The sequence below is a fragment of the Scyliorhinus canicula genome, chromosome 4 (genome assembly GCF_902713615.1).
Source record: "Scyliorhinus canicula chromosome 4, sScyCan1.1, whole genome shotgun sequence".
NCBI lineage: Eukaryota > Metazoa > Chordata > Chondrichthyes > Carcharhiniformes > Scyliorhinidae > Scyliorhinus > Scyliorhinus canicula.
Window position 1 is genome coordinate 16592121 of NC_052149.1, and position 23776 is coordinate 16615896.

The window sequence follows — 23776 nt, forward strand, 5'->3', positions numbered from 1 at the left end:
ATGGCAGAACAGGTTCAAGGGATGGAATAACTAACCCTATTCCTTTTTAAAAAATTTAAACTACCCAATTCATTTTTTCCAATTAAGGGGCAATTTTAGCGTGGCCAATCCACCTAGCTTGCACATCTTTGGGTTGTGGGGGCGAGACCCATGCAAACACGGGGAGAATGTACAAACTCCACACGGACAGTGAGCCAGAGCCGGGATCGAACCTGGGACCACGGCGCGGTGAGGCAGCAGTGCTAACCCTCTGCGCCACTGTGCTGCCTACTAACCCTATTCCTGTGTTCTGACTGAATCAGGATGGGGTTTCCTCGGCTGCACAGAGACAGTCCAGGGAACTGATTACGCTCCCACAAGATTGGAAAGTATTGTGAGTGAACCAACCAGTTACGGGAATAACTCCAAAGCCACCCAAGCCTCCTTGACGTTTCACATCTGTCCATCAAACCGCTCATCCGAATGAATCACTCCCCATAAATGTGGCCATGCCCCCAATCTCGAATGTGAATTCGAATCTCGAATTGCTACAATTTGTTTAGTGGGGATGACAATTGGGGGGGGGGGTTAGGTGTGGAAGGGCAGAGGTGAAAGTGGAGGGATTGGGTGTGTGGGCTGTGGTGGTGTGGGCTGCGGGGGTGGTTTGGTATGTGGGCTGCGGGGGTGGTTGGGTGTGTGGGCTGCGGGGCTGCGGGGGTGGTTGGCTGTGTGGGCTGCGGGGGTGGTTGGCTGTGTGGGCTGCAGGGGTGGTTGGGTGTGTGGGCTGTGGGGGTGATTGGCTGTTGTGGGCTGCGGGGGTGGTTGGGTGTGTGGGCTGCGGGGGTGGTTTGGTATGTGGGCTGTGGGGGTGATTGGCTGTTGTGGGCTGTGGGGGTGGTTGGGTGTGTGGGCTGCGGGGGTGGTTGGGTGTGTGGGCTGCGGGGGTGTATGGGCTGCGGGGATGATTGGCCGTGTGGGCTGAGGGGTGATTGGCTATGTGGGCTGTGGGGTGATTGGCCGTGTGGGCTGTGGGGTGATTGGCTGTGTGGGCTGTGGGGTGATTGGCCATGTGGGCTGTGGGGTGATTGGCTGTGTGGGCTGCGAGGGTGATTGGCAGTGTGGGCTGCGAGGGTGATTGGCTGTGTGGGCTGTGGGGTGATTGGCCGTGTGGGCTGTGGGGTGATTGGCTGTGTGGGCTGCGAGGGTGATTGGCTGTGTGGGCTGCGAGGGTGATTGGCTGTGTGGGCTGCGAGGGTGATTGGCTGTGTGGGCTGCGAGGGTGATTGGCAGTGTGGGCTGCGAGGGTGATTGGCAGTGTGGGCTGCGAGGGTGATTGGCAGTGTGGGCTGCGAGGGTGATTGGCAGTGTGGGCTGCGAGGGTGATTGGCAGTGTGGGCTGCGGGGCTGTGGGGTGATTGGCAGTGTGGGCTGCGAGGGTGATTGGCAGTGTGGGCTGCGAGGGTGATTGGCAGTGTGGGCTGCGAGGGTGATTGGCAGTGTGGGCTGCGGGGCTGTGGGGTGATTGGCTGTGTGGGCTGCGAGGGTGATTGGCAGTGTGGGCTGCGAGGGTGATTGGCAGTGTGGGCTGCGAGGGTGATTGGCAGTGCGGGCTGCGGGGCTGTGGGGTGATTGGCTGTGTGGGCTGCGAGGGTGATTGGCAGTGTGGGCTGCGAGGGTGATTGGCAGTGTGGGCTGGGATCCTTACCGAGACCAGCTCCATATTTACTGTTTATTTGAATAGGTTTTCATGGCATCGCTGAAAGTCACCTGAAAAATTGAACAGCTTCCCTGATTTTAGATCCTTAAACCAGCTGTGTCCCACATGCACACTAAGATAAAACTTTTGTGAGGAAGAGTATTGTGAGGGTTTGGGGCTTTCCTTGGTCTCTGACTCTTTCCCTGATTTGAACCCATTGTTAATTTTCACATATCCCAATTAAGTTGGAAGGATATTTGGGGAATAGCTCATGAAAATAGGCATAGTCCAACCTCCGCATTGCATTCATAGAGGAAGCTACAGTCACAGCCAGAGCTCAGCGAAGGCCTAAAATATAACCCAGGTTCTGCCATGTCTCTGATGCAAACCTACCGTACCTCTACGGAGAAACTGTGGGGTGCATTTGTACAGCGAGAGTGGCAGAGACAGAGTTTGAATATACTCTTTACCGAGGTAGCATGTTGGACATCCTGGCCAAAATATAAAAACCCCATGGGCTTCCCAAGGAGTCCTGCAGGTTGAGGAAACACTTCTCTGAGAGTCTGCACGTCCGACCCATAAATACCACACAAATTCATTCTGTTCCCATAGGGTCCACAAGAACCCTATTAATTTAATAGATCCATTTAAAATGCTTATAGTGGGCTCCTTTCATTTCAAGAAAAAAATGAATTTACCAGCATTCTAATTAAGAATCATGCAAGCATTTGGTACAAAGTCCTTATTATGTGCAAGTATTACACTTAAAGTAGCAGCAAAGGTTAACTGAAGAGGACCAATTACTGAAATATATGAGATGGTGAAACATATCTGACTACTGCAGCGCGATTCATTACGAAGACACTCGTGGTTCCTCTGCTCCCTTCCCCGCTGCCTCCAGCTTGACTCCTTGCCGACACAAGGCTCCCCGGTTGCTCGTCTCGAGTTCCTCCACTGACTTTTTGTGCAAGCGTTTGGAGGCTCCGATGCAGGAAATGAAATAATCCAACACTTGTACAGACATGAAAGTGTCCATCTGGCAGGCAGGGTTATCCAGCTCAGTAAGCACAGCCTCACTTTTGTCCTTGCATTGCAGAAGAAAAGCAAACAGTAAGAGGGCTGCGTGTAGTCTCTCTTTCCCGCCTGTGTACAGTGTTGGCAGTCGCCTACATTCCCCAACTCTTAACATGTTTGTACAATGTTCCTTTGTCAGCTGATACGTGCTTTCGAGATATTATTAACTTAGTTTCTTTTTACAAAGTATTGCTGCGTCTATTTTTTTTTTACAGAAAGTGCTATCGTTAAGGTTCAGATTCAGCAATGCACAGTCCGCAGAACCACTGACTTCCAGAGTGCAAGCATGATACATTTTGTATGGAGGTGTGTTGCACAACTTAAACAGGCCTTAAAGAGCAGGAAACTCAGTTTAAGAGTCTCCCTCCTTTCTGCTATTGCATCCATGCCCTTTAGAATCCACACCTTTTCAGTGACAGTTACCCTGCAAACATAGAATGCAAGCTAGCTTGGGCAGGTTCCTACTTCTCATAAAGGTACTTGTCCATGCTGTCTCGCAATAATGGCTTGGTTCTTTTTGAGATTTCTTCCCATTCCAAAAGCTAAATGTGTCACCAAGAGTCAATCTGTTTTCCTTTGTCGCCGGGAGGAGGTGGGTGGGGAGGGGGGAGGAAGCCTTATCCTTGAGTCGTGGCCTCGCCTGTGCTGCTCCACTCACACACACAGCTCCAGGCCCAGGCCCAGGCCCTTACTCGGCCTGGCTGCTTGCTTGCCTGCTTCCATCCTGCTCACGGCAGCTGCTGTTGGGTTCTGACCAGGCAGCCACAGGAGGTTCCTACCTCTGTCACGTGTCTCCAAACTTCTTCCCCTGATGGAGAACGAGGACATTTTGGCTTTGCCGTACCTGCTGGTGCAGCAGTAGATGAGAGTCCTGGAACGAAAAAGACACACATGCCTTTATTTAACAAAACCAGGGAACTCAAACTAAACCACAGCGAGTGTGCTGCAGATGCCAGCGTGAAACATTGCCCAGTGATCAGAAAAGATATATTCTGCAAAATTATGCCCCACTGTAAGAATTATCTAACGTGCATTTATCATATTTTAATAAGTGCTGGACTACTGAGCGAAATCTGCCGTAATTTTGTTTGCGGCAAGCGGGAGGGATGTACGTGCTGACAGACAGATGTTAACTTGTTAACTATTTGTAGATTGCTTGTGAAAACAAGCTTTGTGATCGCAGCTTTGTTCTATTGTAAGAAGTCTTACAACACCAGGTTAAAGTCCAACAGGTTTGTTTCAAACACGAGCTTTCGGAGCATGGCTCCTTCTTCAGGTGAAGAAGGAGCCATGCTCCGAAAGCTCGTGTTTGAAACAAACCTGTTGGACTTTAACCTGGTGTTGTAAGACTTCTTACTGTGCTCATCCCAGTCCAACGCCGGCATCTCCACATCTTGTTCTATTGTGTCACTGCATGGTTCAGCACTGCGTACGGCACCCCACCACCAGAACAGCCATCTGCATTCATATGACACCTTCAACAGAGCAAAAAAATCCCCACGGCGCTCCACGGGCATGTTATCGGACAAGACGATTCGCACTCGTCCACATAAGGAGCCATTAGGACAGAGAATCAAAAACGTGGTCAAAGAGATAGATTTTAAGGTGCATCATGAAGAAGGCAGAGGATGAGGTAGAGAAGCAGAGGGGGTTTAGGAAAGGAATTCCAGACCTTTGTACCGAGGCAGCTGAAGGCATAGCCAATTGGTATTGCAAAGGAAATTGAGGAGGCACATAGCTTCGGCTTGGGATTGGGGTAGCATTCCTCATTTAGATGCAGTGATGGCCTGCTACCCATGAGTGTTAAAGTACAACCAGATTGTAACAATTGCGTAATCTGTTACACAAACCGAATCAATTAGCCTTGTACATTTTCTTTCTCCGTCACTAACAAAATCCAATGTGGGAATTTAGCAAAAAAAAACACATTTTTATCCAGAGAATGGTTAGAAAGAAAGTACTCCCAACCACAGGGAGCAGTTGAAGCAAATAGCACAATTGCGCTCAAAGGGCAGCCTGGTAAACACATGGAGGAGAAAGAAATGGGGCAGCAGGGTAGCATGGTGGTTAGCATAAATGCTTCACAGCTCCAGGGTCCCAGGTTCGATTCCCGGCTGGGTCACTGTCTGTGTGGAGTCTGCACGTCCTCCCCCTGTGTGCGTGGGTTTCCTCCGGGTGCTCCAGTTTCCTCCCACAGTCCAAAGATGTGCGGGTTAGGTGGATTGGCCATGCTAAATTGCCCATAGTGTCCTAATAAAAGTAAGGTTAAGGGGGGGGTTGTTGGGTTACGGGTATAGGGTGGATACGTGGGTTTGAGTAGGGTGATCATGGCTCGGCACAACATTGAGGGCCGAAGGGCCTGTTCTGTGCTGTACTGTTCTATGTTCTATGTTCTATGATATGTTGATGGCTTTCAATATAGAACGTTGAGAAAGAAAAGTGTAATCACAGGAATGTTCCCCTGGGGCCGAATGGCCTGTTCCTGTGCTGTACGTATTGCTAAAGGAGGAGGAGGAAGAGGCAGGTTTAGGGTTGGGGTTGCAGAGCCTAGGGCCTCGCCCTCCAATGATGGAGGGATTGATATCGCAAGGGAGCAGAATTGAAAGAACACATACCTCACGGGGATGGTCGGGCTGGAGGGGATTAGAGAGATGGGAAGGGACACGGACAGGAGCGCGAGGACGAGAATGTTAAAATTCTTTGCTTCACCGGGAACCATTGTAGGTCAGTGAGCGCAGGGACTTGATGTGGATGAGGGCCCGGGGAACAGACCTTTGGATGATCCAAGAAAGAGCATCCTTAGATTAACCATGTGAGGAAGGTGGCACCTGCAACACTGTAGCATTCCCTGGGTACTCCACTGGAGTGTCCGTCTGGATTATGTGCTCAAGTGCTGAATTGGGATGTGATATCACAATCTTCTGCTTAAAAGACGAGACGGCCATGAGTTAAACCAGCTGCCATAAAGTAGGGTAAATAATAAACAGGGGAAAAAACTAACTGAGATTAATAAAGCTTACAACAGGAACCTCTATGCCAGAGTTGAAAAAAAAAACTTTATTGCCTGTATATGAGACACTTAACAATTGAAATCACTATTAAGATTTTACAGCACAATGAGAATGTTTGACTAGTTATTTTCCATTCCACACTTACTGTTCAGTTCTTCCATGGTTACAAGAGATATTGGGACCAATTCCCTCTTCTCAGGACTCATGACGAAGTGTCTCCAGAAAGGTTAATGAAAGTAAATACGTTGCTCATCTGGGCATCAGGGGTGTTACCACCTCTAGCCTAGGCTACCGTTATCATTCAACCATGCTCTCTGTCCCCCGGAAGCATTCAGGACTTCCTGTGTTTGGAATTCCTGCTGTGGGGTCTACACTCTTTATACTGCCCCATGGTGCACTGCTGCTCTGTCCAAAAGGTTCGAAGAACCCCTGTAGATTATTTTTCCACTCCACCTTGCTGTGCTGTACATCACAGCTGGGTAGCAAGATGGGCTCAAGTCCTGATCTCGGTTCTCCCCCCTTAACCTTACTATTAGGACACTACGGGCAATTTAGCATGGCCAATCAACCTAACCCGCACATCTTTGGACTGTGGGAGGAAACCGGAGCATCCGGAGGAAACTCATGCACACACGGGGAGGACGTGCAGACTCCACACAGACAGTGACCCAGCCGGGAATCGAACCTGGGACCCTGGAGATGTGAAGCATTTATGCTAACCACCATGCTACCGTGCTGCCCATCTTACATCACTGATGATGCAGGCTGTCTATTTACATATTTAACGTGAACCCTTTACACTGCAACACGTGTCACCCATCTCCGGAAAACCTGCTACTCTCAGAAGAGATGGGGAGAAAAAGTGGAAGACAACTAGGAAATAAACAACACATTCTTTCAGGCTTCAATGAGTTACACTTGCCGTGAAGTAACCAGGTAAAGACCCAAGATGGAGCAAACATTCTGATTAAAAGCATGGTAACTTCCTGCCCACGGCACAATTTGAAGCACGTGCTATGACTACGATTCAATTTTGTGACACAGTTTGTGGTAAAGGCAGCAGAATAAGCCAAAGGAAATGAAATTTAATGAGCCCATCAAAATACAAACTCTGTCAAACGCCTTGCAGAAATTTGCGAGGTATCTTGTGGGGAGGGAGTGGGGGAGTGGGAGGGGATGGGGGGAGAGAGTGGGGGGGGGATGGGGGGGAGGGAGTGGGGGGGGATGGGAAGGGAGGGAGTGGGGGGATGGGGGAGGAGGGAGTGGGGGTGGGATTGGGGGAGGGACTGGGGGGGTGGGTGGAAGGGAGTGGGGGGGAGGGAGTGGGGGAATGGGGGGGAGGGAGTGGGGGGGATGGGGGGAGCGGGCAGGCGGAGGAAGAGAGGTGGCTCTGCAGACCATCGGCTTTGGGGCATTAATATTCAATATATTTTCCGGGACGTTATGCAAGTAGGGTGGTCAAAAGCACGGAACTTATTTACTTGATTAAGCCAGATACTGATAAAATCAGGTTGATCCAAATGCCGCTGTTTGATGTTCCCATTTACTTCCATTTGCATGCAATAATTCGTGAAGGCCATTTGAATCCAAACCTTGTTTTATATTAATGAAAGCAAGTCAAGTTGCCAAAATGAACCATCAACATGAAAGAGCAATTTTTAAAAATCCATTTGTGTGTCTTTAGAAAGTCTTCAATCTCACACTATGTGACTGAATCTTCCTCTGAAGGGGGAGGGCCAGAAAGTCATTGCAAAAGAGAAGGCCCACCAACATATCCTCAGAGAAAGCCCTCCTTAGGGAAATGAGGGATGAGCAGTAAACATGGCCGCACTGGCATCACCCTCATCCCCAGGATGCAGAAAACGGGGTTAAGTGTGGCCTTTCTGGGGAGTTCCCTGAACCCTGTTTTCGGGGTTAAGTGTGGCCTTGCCGGGGAGTTCCCTGAACCCTGTTTTCGAGGTTAAGTGTGGCCTTGCCGGGGAGTTCCCTGAACCCTGTTTTCGGGTTGCCGGGGAGTTCCCTGAATCCTGTTTTCGGGGTTAAGTGTGGCCTTGCCGGGGAGTTTCCTGAATCCTGTTTTCGGGGTTAAGTGTGGCCTTGCCGGGGAGTTCCCTGAACCCTGTTTTCGGGTTGCCGGGGAGTTCCCTGAATCCTGTTTTCGGGGTTAAGTGTGGCCTTGCCGGGGAGTTCCCTGAACCCTGTTTTCGGGTTGCCGGGGAGTCCCCTGAATCCTGTTTTCGGGGTTAAGTGTGGCCTTGCCGGGGAGTTCCCGGAACCCTGTTTTCGGGGTTAAGTGTGGCCTTGCCGGGGAGTTCCCTGAACCCTGTTTTCGGGTTGCCGGGGAGTTCCCTGAATCCTGTTTTCGGGGTTAAGTGTGGCCTTGCCGGGGAGTTCCCTGAACCCCTGTTTTCGGGGTTAAGTGTGGCCTTACCGGGGAGTTCCCTGAACCCTGTTTTCGGGTTGCCGGGGAGTTCCCTGAACCCTGTTTTCGGGGTTAAGTGTAGCCTTGCTGGGGAGTTCCCTGAACCCTGTTTTCGGGGTTAAGTGTGGCCTTGCCGGGGAGTTCCCTGAACCCTGTTTTCGGGGTTAAGTGTGGCCTTGCCGGGGAGTTCCCTGAACCCTGTTTTCGGCAGTGACGAGCTCCGCTTGCCAGAACTCCTCAGTTTAATGAGAGATTGGGAAGCCATTTTTAAATGGCTTCCTAATCTCTCGAGTCCGCCATGCGACCTCCGATTCCACTGAAATGTCAACTCACACCCGGGCAGGGCACATCCCGGCCCGATCACCGCCGCGCAAAAAATGTCAGCTTCGCACCTTGGCAATGCCAACCTGGCACCCAGGCAGTGCCCCAACCAGCTTGCAATGCCACCTGGGCACCTTGGAAGTGCCAGGCTGGCATACAGGTGGCAGCGCCAGGGTACCCAGATTACTCCAGCCATGCTAGGGTGCAACCCTTCCCAGGGGACATAACCTGGGTGCGTCGAATCCCCTGGGAGAGCCCCACGAATGCCATTCTGCCTGGTCCACATTTGTGGAGACCAGTACTGAATGGCGCTCACCCGAGATCTCCGCAAGGGAGTTAGATTGCACGCCTTGGTTAGATCTCGGGAACGCATATTAAAGAGAGTCTAGCTGTCTCACTCTAATATGCAGATTTGACAGAAAGTGAGATCTTGCAAGGCGTGGTGAGCTGGGCCGATCCTGGAAGAAGAATCTCTCGGCATCTATCAGTCACGTTATGCCACACTGCTTTTCAGGCGTAACGTGACCTGTAGATCCTGCCAAGGACTCTTTTTCTCTTTTAGTTACTTTTCTTTTTACCCTCTTTCTTCCCCTTTGTGCTTGTCTGCTTTGTGTGTGTGTCGAAGGTGGGGGAAAGTTAAGGTGGGGTTCAAGGAGTTAGGTAACAGTTAACCAGTTGTATTTGATGCATATTTCATTATAGTTCTTGATTTAAATAAACAGTAATTGTGTTTATACAAACCTTTTTTTTAATAAATTTAGATTTCCCAATTATTTTTTCCGATTAAGGGGCAATTTAGCATGGCCAATCCAACTACTCTGCACATTTTTGGGTTGTGGGGGCGAAACCCACGCAGACACGGGGAGAACGTGCAAACTCCACACGGACAGTGACCCAGAGCCGGGATCGAACCTGGGACCTCAGCGCCGTGAGGCGGTTGTGCTAACCACTAGGCCACCGTGCTGCCCTGTGTTTATACACACCTGGCGACTGTAACTATTGGGCAGCCAAGGGCCAAAGACTTCAGGCATTTTTCTAAGAATTATTGGTTAATTCACTTGTGTTGTGACTCTGGGTCAAGTGGGGCTGGAATTGACCGTGCACGAGGCCAGGGTGGTGTAACGATAGTGCATGTCTGCAAATGACTAGGCTTCAGTTTCACAACCTACCATGGAAGGACCCCAGCTCACAAGTTCTGAGTTACCAGTCCAGTGGCATACCCAGGAATCCCTTTGATACAACACTTGCACAGATAAGGCATCATAGTCCCAATTCAGTAAGATGTAGGCAAATCCCAGTATGGTGGAAGTTCCCCTCCAAGCCACTCACCACCCTAAACTTGGAAATATATCATTGTTCCTTAACTGTCACTGGGTCAAAATCCTGGAACTCCCTCCCTAACAGCACTGTGGGTATACCTACATCATATGGACAGCAACAGTTCAAGAAGGCAGCTCACCACCACCTTCTCATGGACAATTAGGGATGGGCAATTGATGCTGGCCCAGCCAGCGCAGCCCACATCTCTTGAATGAATTTTTAAAAAAAGGACCCTCCCTGTAACTGTCTTCATTCTGCGGGACCACCAACTGCATCCTGTCTTCTTCCAGATTGTTGTTCAGCGTGTTTGCAAATTTGTACTTATTTAACATGTGCATGTAATTAATGTATATGTGGAATTTTTTTTTAAGACTTAAATTAACACTATAATTATGGAGCCTGCCAGCAGCATCAATTTATCCTTGGGGTTTGGGTGCTTACATAGTGAATTATCCATCTCGAATTGCCCTTGAGGAGGTGCTGATGAGCCACCTTCTTGAGCAAAACTTAAGTAGCTTGCTCGGCCATTTCAGAGGGGAGCTAAGAGATGACCACATAGCTGTGAATTAGACCAAACTGCATAAGGATGGTGGAGTTCATTCCCTCGGCGAAATTCACAAACCAAATTGTTTTTACATCAATCCAATAGCTTCTGACTCACCATTACTGATACCAGCTTTTTAAAATTCCAGTTTTAGTCAAATGAATTTAAAATCGCCAGCTGCCGAGGGTGACATTTTGAACTCAAGTCTATGGATCATTAATTCCGTTCTCGGGATTACTAATCCAGAAACCATTCCGCTAACATCTAATCATGGAGTAGTTACAGCACAAAAGGAGGTCATTCAGCCCATTGAGCAAGTAACAGAAGAGAAACATATACAAGGTTACAGCCCATTGTGCCTACTGCCTCTGCAAGAGCAACTCAGCTAGTCTCACTCCTTCGTCCTTTCCCCATGGCCCTGTATCCCCGTGGCCCTGATACTCATTCAATTCCTTTCTTAAAGACATGTTTGAAACTACCTCCACCACACTCTCAGGCAGTACATTCACTGTCCCGCACACTATGTAAAAACGTTTTCCCACATATTGTCATGTTCCTTATGTCAATCACCTTACATCGGTGTCCTCTCGAACATTCCACCACGGAAACAGTTTCTCACTATCTACTCAGTCTAGATCCCTCATGGTTTGAGCCGGGGAGAATCTCTAATCTCTAATCAAAACTCCTAACTTTCTTCTCTAATGAGATCAACCTCCAATCTATCCACGTATCTGAAGTAACTAATCTCTGAAAGCCGTTCTAGTACATCTATTCTGCACCCTCTCCAACACCACACCCTTCATATTTTTTAATTAAGGGGCAATTTAGCGTGGCCAATCCACCTGACTTGCACATCTTTGGGTTGTGGAGGTGAGACCCTTGCAGACACGGGGAGAATGTGTAAACTCCACACAGACAGTGACCCGGGGCCGGAATTGAACCCGGGTCCTTGGCGCCATGAGGCAGCAGTGCTAACCACTGCGCCACCGTGCCACCCTTGAACCAGTATTTTGTAAGCGTTCACCGTAACCTCCTTGCTTTTGTACAATAAGCCTCTCTTGGGGGATCCCATATGGCTTCATTATCATTTTCTCAACTTGTCCTGCTGCCTTCAGCAATTTGTCCATCTGTACTCCAGGTCCCTCTGCACCTGGCCCACTTAGGAATTCTACTCTGTAATTTCTGTTGTTTTTCCATGTTCTCATCAAAATATATCACTTCACATATCTGCCATGTAGCCGCCCGTTCCACAAGCCTGACTATATCCTCTATTCTCCTCACAGTTCACAATACCACCCAGTTACGTGGCTTCTACACAGTCTGAAATTCTGCCCCGTACATCCAAGTCTAGGTCGTTCATATAGGTCAAGACAAGCAGTCATCTTAATGCTGACCCACAATTTAAATTCTTAATCCCTTCAGCATCCTCAAAGGCATCCCACCTGGCCCTGGGAATTTAGCATCTTTAAGGGCAGCCAGCTATTCTAATGTCTCCTCTTTGTTAATTGTCATCCAAGGGAGTGTTTCAGCGACCTGGGGCGCAATTCTCCGCACTCACGACGGTGCGGAGAATAGCGGGGGTCGTAAATTTTTACGGCCACGCTAGTCCGACGCCCTCCCGCTATTCTCCCCCCCCACGCCCAACTCCCGACACGAATCGCTGCCGCCGTTTTTTTTACGGCCAGCAGCGATTCTCAGCTGGCCGATGGGCCGAATTCCAAGCCCTTTACGGCCGTTTTTACGAACGGCAAACACACCTGGTCTGGCCGTTCGTAAAAACGGCCGTAAAGTCCCGATCTTGGCAACCATGGCACCGATTGGCACGGCAGTACCACTGCCGTGCCAAGGGTGCCATGGGCCCGCGATCAGTGGGCACCGATCGCGGGCAGCGGGTCCGATTCCCGTGCACTCTTTGTCCTTCCGCCGCCCCGCTGTATCACTTCGCGGGGCGGCTGAGGGGCATCCCGGCCCGCGCATGCGTGGGTTTCGCGCAAATGCGCGATGACGTCATCCGCGCATGCGCGGGTTGGAGTCTTCCAATCCGCGCATGCGCGGCTGACGTCATGTGATGTGTCAGCCGGCGCAAACTCTGGCAAGCGGGCTTAACGAAATTCGTTAAGCCATCGATGCCGGAGTTCACGGCCGCGGCATACTAGCCCCGACCGGGGACCAGAATTGGTTCCCGGTCGGGGAGGGGGAGGCTGGCGTCAAACCCGCCCGGTTTTGACGCCAGCCTTACGATTTCTCCCTGTCTGGGAGAATCGCGCCCCTGTTATTTTGCCATGAATTTGGCAGCATCTTCTTCCTCGGTAAAGATAAATGCAAAGTATGCAAGTAATTAAGAAGGCTATTGTTTTTTACAAGAGGCAAAGTAAGATGTGCTTAAATTATACAGGTCATTAGTGAGTCCACATCTTAAATACTGTGTGCAGTTTTGGCCTCCTTATTTAACCGGGGTCCGGTTTAGTTCGCTTGGTTAGACAGCTGGTTCATGATGCGGAGCAAGGCCAGCAGCGCGGGTTCAATTCCCGTTCCAGCCTCCCCGAACAGAATGTGGCGACTCGTGGCTTTGAAGCCTACTTGTGACAATAAGTGATTATTATTATTATTGTTGGTGCAGGAATCAAAGATTATCAGGAGGTAGATGGAAATGTGAAATTGGAAATGCAAACAGATCAGCCATGATTCTATTGAATAACAGTGCAGGCTTGAGGAGTTGAATAGCTTATTTCTGCTCCTATTTCACATGTTCATTGAATATACCACCATGCCCTCTGCCTCCATGTGTAAATTTCCTTTTTGGTCTCCAATTAGCCAGATCCCTCCTCTTACTACCCTTTTGCTATCTGTATGTGATAGAGAACTGAAACCCTAATTCCCTTACCAAATTGTCCATAACCAGTATGAATATCCAAAGGAATATGTGTCTGTTTCTTAACCGCAGAATGTTTGGTCTCGTGGGTGTAAATAAAGAACATTATTTTGTTCATGCAGTCACCCGAAAGTCTAATTTCTACAGCACATACTTGGCATCAACACACACGCGCACACACATTTGAGAAAGAATACAGTTAAAGAGAATAGTGCAGTTTTACAAGTCAGAAATAAAAACAATATATAATTCATGTGTTTGGCTCATCTTGGGATAAAACATGCACTGCAGACGCTCTGAAGGTGGTTTTTACTCCTCCTGAAGGGCAGTCGAGATGGATTCAATACCCAGTGTCATATATAATAATAATAATAATAATAATTGCTTATTGCCACAAGTAGGCGTCAAAGAAGTTACTGTGAAAAGCCCCTAGTCGCCACATTCCGGCGCCTGTTTGGGGAGGCTGGTACGGGAATTGAACCTGCACTGCCGACCTTGTTCTGCATTACTTGTCAGCTGTTTAGCCCACAGTGCTAAACCAGCCCCATATATTGAAATTATATCAGGACTCCATCGAAGAGATAGATTTTCAGCTGGTTACAAAGTTAATTACTTGTAGTCTTTCTACAAGGAGGTTGGTCTTCCGTACTTGAAAAGGTACAGGCTAGGAGACGTTAAGATATTATAACCTCAAAGGTGTAGATGTTACTATCCTTTCTGCTTCTGTGTCTGCAGTTGTTGCTCATAGATTGACTGGTTTCTCTCTGGTTCTTGGAATAAAGAATATTATCTGAAGACAGTTTTGATCACATGATCAATACTTCTATTGTCCATCCTGAATGATTTAAAGTTAGAAGCCATTTATATATTAAGGGCAGCATGGTAGCACTGTGGTTAGCACATTTGCTTCACAGCTCCAGGGTCCCAGGTTTGGTTCCGGCTTGGGTCACTGTCTGTGCGGAATCTGCACATCCTCCCCGTGTGTGCGTGGATTTCCTCCGGGTGCTCCGGTTTCCTCCCACAGTCCAATGATGTGCAGGTTAGATGGATTGGCCGTGATAAATTGCCCTTAGTGTCCAAAATTGCCCTTCGTGTTGGGTGGGGTTACTGGGTTATGGGGATAGGGTGGAGGTGTTGACCTTGTGTCGGGTGCTCTTTCCAAGTGCCGGTGCAGACTCGATGGGCCGAATGGCCTCCTTCTGCACTGTAAATTCTATGATATACAATGGAGGTGGGCATTCACACCTTTCTCTACAGTTCCCATTTTTAAGTTTTGAGCTCAAAGAACAGTAAGTCCAAGAGATTATTAATTTTGAGTTTTGGTACATCCACAAACAACAGAAAGTGTGACTTCCACAGATATTGTTTGTTTTGATCAGTCCATTCAAGATGGACCGATCAATTCGGAATTTTCTGGAGACCTGAGGTAGGCTGTGTAGAAATTGCAAAAGTCACCTGGCCCTCAGCACTCACCGTAGCAGGATTTTTAATGACCATTTTTAAGAAAGAAAAGGCAGTTCCAGAAACTTCTATACTGAATACAGTTCATGGTTAAAGTTATGAATAAGACATATCTTTACTCGGCATGACAGTGTGCTCATGGAATAGTTCTGGATTCCCTTACTTGTCACCTGCCAGTCTCTCATACTTTGTCTTATTTCCTTTTTCACTTTCCCGCTGAACTTTTTATATACATCCTAGTTGTCACTATATTATCAAACTCACATCTGCCATATTGGTTCATCTTATTCTCTCTTTCATCATCCAGGGAGCTCTTGTGTTTGTTTCCCACACAACTCCCTGATGGGAATGTACTTCAACTTTGTCTAAAGGCAGCCTATTGATGGCCAATCGTTGATTCCAATCTACCCAAGCCAGAACTGATTTCACCCCATTGAAGGTGGCCTCTTTCAGCACAAATAAAAGCACACTCCTCAGATATACTTTACACTCTTCTTTAAGTAGACATTCAATTTTCCTGGAACTCATCCAAGGTGTTTCTTAGCTCCTGAATGTTTACTTCTCTTTCTTTCCTTTTTCAGCCAGTTAACTTGTAACCTCAGAACTCACAATGAGAGGTTTCATTGTTCTCCAAAGAAACCTTCCTCTGGCACAAGCTAGGTGAATCCTCCAGTCTCGTTTTAACCCTCACAAATTGGTCTTTTTAAACTCAGCGCGAGTTCCCAGCTGCATTCCTGCTTGATGAACCATAGAGATATTTGGCCATTAGCTGTTCTCTCTCTGGACCCTGGCAGACTAACCTTGTCTGGGTGTTTTCAGGGATATCTTTGTCTCTTCCTATCTCAGACCATTTCCATGGTAACTTGAATCACATGAGCCAGATATTCAGGAAGAAATACTGGTTAAATATCCTCTCTTTTCTCTTGGCAGTAAATGGACAGTTTAAAGCACAACTGGTTACAGTGTGTCATTTTCAACTCTTCTTTGGGAGTTTAGAGACTCACAGTCCATCCACTGTTAGCACACAGCCTTCTGCCATTGTCTTCAAATGTAAACTCCTTGCACCTTATTTGCAGTACAACAATCCTGGCCCCCTTTAGCCTCCAATGATCAAACCACATTGGCTTGACGTCAGGAGACTGCACAACAGGTCACATGATTTCCTTAATTTTATCTTAAGGTAAAGATACAGTCCCAAAACGTAACAATTTTATAAACCTCACAATTGTAACTTGACAATTGGTCCACTCAGCCCACCTGATTCCACAGAATCAAAGTCAGCAATGCTTCCTTCTTCATTGAGCTGAAAATATGCTGATCAAGAAAATTCTCCTGAACACAGTTCAGAACCTCTTCCTGCTCTCTGCCCTTTACAGCATTACTATCCCACTTTACATTTGGACGATTGAAGTCCCCCATGATCACCACTCTGTAGTTTTTGCGCTTGTAATTTCCTTGAAAATTTGCTCCTCCATATATTTAACACTTTTGATGGTCTAAAGAATATGTCCAGTAGTGCAATGGCCCCTCTTTAGTTTCTTAATGCTAACCAGATAGATTTTATCCGTGACCATGTAAGAACATCCTCTCTCCCCAGCACTGTAATATTATCCTGAATCAATACTACCAACCTTATTTCTTTCTTTCACCCCTATTATTTTTGAACACCAGGAATATTTAGTTTGCAGCCCTGCCCATTTTTGAACTAGTTCTACATTAACATTTCTATGATTCTATGATTATTGCCACAACACCACCTTCCCTTGTAGCTATTTGCACTTGCAGCTTACAAACCTTATTTACAATGCCTTACGTGTTTACGTGCACACACTATAAACCTAACTTAGACCTTATGGCATTCTCCTTTTCTATGGCCCCATCCAATATATCACCATTTTTTACTCTGGTTCTATTTGTCTGTCCAGTCCTTCAAACATGTTGTCTCACTTTTCAAATGCTCCATCTTGACTCTGATTCGCCTGCCAAGTCCGATTAAACCAGCGATGGGCAACCTCGGCCAATGAATGGCCTTCCTCCATCCCAGTGGGCCGTACGGTGAAATCAGGCTTGTTCACTAAGCCTGACCGCACGAATAAGATTAAATACAGTGAATTCACGCCGAATATTTCATAACGAGTTACAGAAAATGCTTAATCATTTATATATTAATAAAACTGTTAACTTCAACTGGTAAAAACAAAATAAATATTTACACTTTGGAGGGTAACGGTTCTATCATAGACAATGTTGTGAGCAATCAGTAGGCACCTCACTTCACTTGCCTTGGCTTTAACACTTTAACCGGAAGGAAAAAAACTATATGGACGGAAATCAGCAGAATGTGGCAACCCTGCCCGTGGACAACAGTCAACATGTCTCATGGGCTGCACTCAGAACCCAGGGTGGGCTGCATGTGGCTGCCGGGACGCAGTTGCCCACCACTGGATTGAACGTTCCCCAATAGCACGAGCAAACCGCCCCATGAGAACATTGTCCCCATTCTGGTTGGATGCAATGTGTCTGGCCAATGTACAGGTCCCATCATCCTCAGAACAGGAACCAATCTCCCAGGTATCTAAAGCCTTCATGCCTGTACCATCTCTCCAGCCATCTATCCATCTGTTCTCTCCTCCTTTTCCAAACACGTTAGCAGGCGGCATCAGGAATAATATGGATATTACTATCTTTGAAGTCTTGCTTGCTTGTCTCTTTCCCAAATTTTCAAGATCTGCCTGCAGTACGTCATCCCTCTTTTTGCCAACATCGTTGGTAATACATTCTTCAATATACAAAGTTAATTTATTTTATCAAGTCAACTGCTTCATGATTTTTTTTCCTTAATTGACCTAACTTGCATTATATATTGATTAAATCAAATTATTATTTTAAAATATTTTTCTTTGACTTTTCACATTTTATATCAAAGGTTACAGAATAAGTCAAAATCATTGCATGTATCCCAAAAAAATACAATTGCAATACAATTTATGGGGAGACAGTGGCATTGTGGTATTGTCACTGGACTAGTTAACCAGAGACCCATTGTAATGCTCTGGGGACCCAGGTTCAAATCCCTCCACTGCAGATGGTGAAATTCGAAAGTCTAATGATGACCATGAAACCATTGTCGATTGTCGGAAAAACCCATCAGTTTACTAATGTCCTTTAGGGAAGGAAATCTGCCGTCCTTACCTGGTCTGGCCTACATGTAACTCAAGACCCACAGCAATGCAGTTGACTCTTAACTGCCCCCTCAAAGGCAATTAGGGATCGGCAATAAATGCTGGTATAGCCCACGGACCATGAACGAATAAAAAAACAACCGTAGTATAAATATTTACCTGCAGACCCGCGTGTTGTGACATCATTAAGCCATGTTTTTCTCCTCCCATTCGATTGACTGACTCACAGTCAGACTCGCTCTCTTTGATCACTCCCCTCCCAAGCTTCACTCTCTTTGACCGCTCCACTCACAGGCTCACCCTCATTGACCACTCTGCTGCAAGGCCTCACCCTCATTGACCGCTCCACTCCCAGGCTCACCCTCATTGACCACTCCACTCACAGGCTCACCCTCATTGACCACTCCGCTCCCAGGCCTCACCCTCATTGACCACTCCACTCCCAGGCCACACCCTCATTGAACACTCCGCTCCCAGGCCTCACTCTCATTGACCACTCCACTCCCAGGCCTCACCCTCATTGACCACTCCGCTCCCAGGCCTCACCCTCATTGACCACTCCACTCCCAGGCCTCACCCTCATTGACCACTCCGCTCCCAGGCCTCACTCTTATTGCTCGCTCCACTCACAGGCCTCACCCTCATTGACCACTCCGTTCCCAGGCTTCACCCTCATTGACCACTCCACTCCCAGGCTTCACCCTCATTGACCACTCCACTCACAGGCCTCACACTCATTGACCACTCCACTCACAGGCCTCACCCTCATTGACCACTCCACTCACAGGCCTCACTCTCATTGACCACTCCACTTCCAGGTCTCACCCTCATTGACCACTCCGCTCCCAGGCCTCACCCTCATTGACCACTCCACTCACAGGCCTCACACTCATTGACCACTCCACTCCCAGGCCTCACCCTCATTGAACGCTCCACTCACAGGCCTCACCCTCATTGACCACTCCACTCACAGGCCTCACACTCATTGACCACTCCACTCACAGGCCTCACTCTCATTGACCACTCCACTTCCAGGCCTCACTCTCACTGACCACTCCGCTCCCAGGCCTCACTCTCGTTGACCACTCCACTCCCAGGCCTCACTCTCACTGACCACTCCGCTCCCAGGCCTCACTCTCGTTGACCACTCCACTCCCAGGCTCACCCTCACTGACCACTCCACTCCCAGGCCTCACCCTCATTGACCACTCCGCTCCCAGGCCTCACCCTCATTGACCACTCCACTCCCAGGCCTCACCCTCATTGAACGCTCCACTCACAGGCCTCACACTCATTGACCACTCCACTCACAGGCCTCACCCTCATTGACCACTCCACTCCCAGGCCTCACCCTCATTGACCGCTCCACTCCCAGGCCTCACCCTCATTGACCACTCCACTCACAGGCCTCACCCTCATTGACCACTCCGCTCCCAGGCCTCACCCTCATTGACCACTCCGCTCCCAGGCCTCACTCTCACTGACCACTCCGCTCCCAGGCCTCACTCTCGTTGACCACTCCACTCCCAGGCTCACCCTCATTGACCACTCCGCTCCCAGGCCTCACTCTCACTGACCACTCCGCTCCCAGGCCTCACTCTCGTTGACCACTCCACTCCCAGGCTCACCCTCACTGACCACTCCACTCCCAGGCCTCACCCTCATTGACCACTCCACTCCCAGGCCTCACCCTCATTGACCACTCCACTCCCAGGTCTCACTCTCATTGACCACTCCACTCCCAGGCCTCACCCTCATTGACTACTCCGCTCCCAGGCCTCACCCTCATTGACCACTCCACTCCCAGGCCTCACCCTCATTGAACGCTCCACTCACAGGCCTCACTCTCATTGACCACTCCACTCCCAGGCCTCACCCTCATTGACCACTCCACTCCCAGGTCTCACTCTCATTGACCACTCCACTCCCAGGCCTCACCCTCACTGACCACTCCACTCACAGGCCTCACCCTCATTGACCACTCCGCTCCCAGGCCTCACTCTCATTGACCACTCCGTTTCAAGGCCTCATCCTCATTGAACGCTCCACTCACAGGCCTCAACCTCATTGAACGCTCCACTCACAGGCCTCACCCTCATTGACTGCTCCACTCCCAGGCTTCACCCTCATTGACCACTCCGCTCCCAGGCCTCACTCTCACTGACCACTCCACTCCCAGGCCTCACCCTCATTGAACGCTCCACTCATAGGCCTCACCCTCATTGAACGCTCCACTCACAGGCCTCACCCTCATTGACCGCTCCACTCACAGGCTCACCCTCATTGACCACTCCGCTCCCAGGCCTCACCCTCATTGACCACTCCGCTCCCAGGCCTCACCCTCATTGACCACTCCGTTTCAAGGCCTCATCCTTATTGACTGTTCCACTCACAGGCCAAACCCTCATTGACCACTCCGTTGCCAGGCCTCACCCTCATTGACCACTCCACTCAGAGGCTCGCCCTTTCTGAAAATGAAATGAAAAATGAAAATCGCTTATTTTCATGAGTAGCCTTCAATGAAGTTACTGCGAAAAGCCCCTAGTCGCCACATTCCGGCGCCTGTCCGGGGAGGCTGATACGGGAATCGCACCGTGCTGCTGGCCTGCTTTAAAAGCCAGCGATTTAGCTCAGTGAGCTAAACCAGCCCCTGGTTGTCTGATGTCTGGTTCTGATGCCTCCAGCCCCAGGCTTCACCTTTCTTGGCTTGCTGAACTCACAGGGCAGTGCCAGGTTTGCGGGTAAAGGTACGGAAGACCCGCGAGTGTGGCTCATTGCGTCGCCCATCCGGTTAAAAAAAAAACAAGAAAAGGAGAACGCCAAATTCAGATGTGACGGGTCACCAGCCTCATTCACCCAGACCGCCAGCAGTGTACATGCAGTGGAAGATTGCAAATCCAGCTTCCATCAGTGTAACTAGAATAAAGTAGGATTCATTCTGGAATATGACATGTTGGCACAGCAGCAGCAGCTTTCTAAATTTGGCTTGAATTTGAATAAAACCCATCTGCATAATTTACGTGGTGTTATTTAATTCAAATTCAATCTAAATTAAATGAGTCCATGCAAATAACATTAAGAAAACGAGCAGGAAATGAGTATCACAATTCACTGTTTGTTAACCACCGGTCGAATACATTGTGTTTATTGAATATTATTGTGGAATTGCATTTTATTTCTTTTAAACAATAATTGCATGTTGAGCTCTTGAAATAAATCGTCGTTGTGCTGTTCTGCTCGCACCATTGGCAAGCACTCAAAGTGAAATGATCTAGAACTGAGTGAAAGAATGACCTCCTAAATGTTCAAAATCCTGGCCCCTGACCTCCTGGGCCTTACCAGCCTGAAAATAATCATTTGATTCCCAACTCTGTTCGGAGCTGACTGATCTCAGTCAGCCTGAGAGCAGAGGAGTTAAAACTGGACTCAGCACCTCTGAGCTGGCCACGGAATGTGGGCCTATGGCCTCTGCTGTGAAGCGTCCAATTGACAATGGCAGACAAGAACAAAGTCTGCTCGGTTCAATCAGTCACTGTTAGCTCTCAAATCTAGGAAAAGGACAAGGCCGAGATGGTACACACTGCTGCCAAGGTACGCTGGTCATGAGGGGTGGGGGGGGGGGGGGTGGCAGGGGGAATGAATGTTGTGGATGGGGTGCCAATCAAGCGGGCTGCTTTGTCCCGGTGCCAAGCTTCTTGAGTGTTGTTGGGGCTGCACTCGTCCAGGAAAGTGGAGAGGAATCCATCGCACTCCCGACAGGGGCTGGTTTAGCACGTGGCTAAATCGCTGGCTTTGAAAGCAGACCAAGGCAGGCCAGCAGCACGGTTCGATTCCCGTACCAGCCTCCCCGAACAGGTGCCGGAATGTTGCGACTAGGGGCTTTTCACAGTAACTTCATTTGAAGCCTACTTGTGACAATAAGCGATTTTCATTTCATTTCATTTCATTTCATTTCATTGTGCCTTGTAGATGGTGGAAAAACTTTGGGGAGTCAGGAGGTGAGTTACCTGTCACTGAATCCCCAGCCTCTGACCTACTCTTGTAGCCACAGTGTTTATATGGTTGGTCCAGTACAGTGTCCAGTCAATGGCAACTCCCAGGACATGGATGGTGGGAGGTAAAGCAATGGCAATACTGTTGAAAGCCAAACGGAGGTGATTTGATCATCTCTTATTGAAGTTAATCATTCCCTGGCACTTGTGTGGCGTGAATGTTATTTACCAGTTATCAGCCCAAACCTGGACATTGTCCAGGTCTTGCCGCATGCAGCAACATCAGTATCTGAGGAGTTGTGCATAGTACCGAATATTGTGCAATCATTCACGAACAGTGCCACTTCTGACCATTGGATGAGGGAAGATCAGAATAATAATAACAATCTTTATTCGTGTCACAAGTAGGCTTACATTACACTGCAATTACGTTCCTGTGAAAATCCCCTCGTCGCCACACGCCGGCGCCTGTTCGGGTACACAGAGTGAGAATTCAGAATGTCCAATTCACCTAACAGCACTTCTTTTGGGACTCGTGGGAGGAAACCGGAGCACCCGGAGGAAACCCACGCAGACACGGGGATAACGTGCAGACTCGCACATTCAGGGACCCAAGCTGGGAATCGAATTTGGGACCCTGGCGCTGTGAAACAACAGTGCTAACCGCTGTGCTACCGTACCGCCCCATTGAAGCAGCTGAAGCCAATTGGCTCACAGCAATATCCTGGGACGGAGATGTTGTCCAACAATCATAATCATTCCTTTGTGCTAGGGGTGACTCCAACCAATGGAGAGCTTCCCACCTCGGCCCGCCCCCTCCGATTCCCATATTTCTAGGGTTCCTTGATGCCACATTTGATGAAATGTTGGTGATGTTGAGGGCAGTCACTCACACACTTCACCTCCGGAGTAAAGCTCTTTTATTCATGTCTAGACCAAGGCTGTAATCAGTTCTGCGACTGAGTGGCCCTAATGGAACCCAAACTGAGCAATGATGAGCAGGTTGTTGCTAGGCAAGTGCCACTTGACAGCATTGTCGATGACAATACTTCCACCATGTTTCTGATGATGAAGAATATACTGATGGGGGGTTAATTTGCCAGGTTGGATTTGTCTGTTTATTGTGGACAGGATGTGAGATGTCAGTTGTTTTATTTTTTAAGCAGATGCCAGTGATGTCGCTGTACTGGAACACATTGACTCGGGGCATGGCTAGTCTGGAGCACAAGTCTTCAGCACTATTGTTGGAATATTCTCACAGCCCATAGCCTTTGCTGAATCCTGTGCCTTCAACCTTTGCTTGGCATCATTTAGAGTGAAGTTAGAGCTGTAGACTGGAATCTGTGATGGCGGCAATCTCAAGAGGCGGCAGAGTGGCCCATTCCTTCTGGTACTAGCAGCTAGTGGCTCTAAATGTTCCAGCTTTGTCTTCTAAGCTCACGTGCTGGGTACTATCATTATTGTGGATGGAGGTGTTCATGGAGTCTCCTCCTCCAGTTAGTTGTTTGGTTGTCGACCAACATTCTTGACTAAATGTAGCAGGGCTGTTGAACTTTAATCTGATCCATTGTTTAGGAAACCTGTCAGTTCTATCCATACCATGCTGCTTTGGCTGTTTATCATGTATATAGTCCTGTATTGTAGCTTCACCAGGTTGGCACCTCAATTTTAATTTTGCCTGGCGCCTGTCTTGGCATGCCCTCCTACACTCCTCATTGAAATAAGGTTGACTCCCCCCGTCTTGACAGTAATGGCGAGGGATATGCCAGGCAACACATGTTACAGATTTTTAATTCTTTCATACTGGCAATACTAACAAGGTGAAGAGGTGCTGGGATGCCACCTTATTGAACCACTACAGTGCATCTGGTTGGAGGTGCACTGACAATACTGTTGGGAAAG

At 48.6% G+C, this 23776-nt stretch overlaps 1 protein-coding gene across 1 annotated transcript in view; it reads right to left on the minus strand.

The window, feature by feature from the left end:
• Window positions 1-2273: 2273 nt before the first annotated feature.
• LOC119964381 overlaps window positions 2274-23776 on the minus strand; it is a 283807-nt gene continuing 262304 nt past the window's right edge. Inside the window, exon 5 of the mRNA XM_038793775.1 lies at window positions 2274-3620. Coding sequence (XP_038649703.1) covers window positions 3404-3620 — 217 coding nt within the window. The 3' untranslated portion in view covers window positions 2274-3403. The remainder of the gene's footprint in view (window positions 3621-23776) is intronic.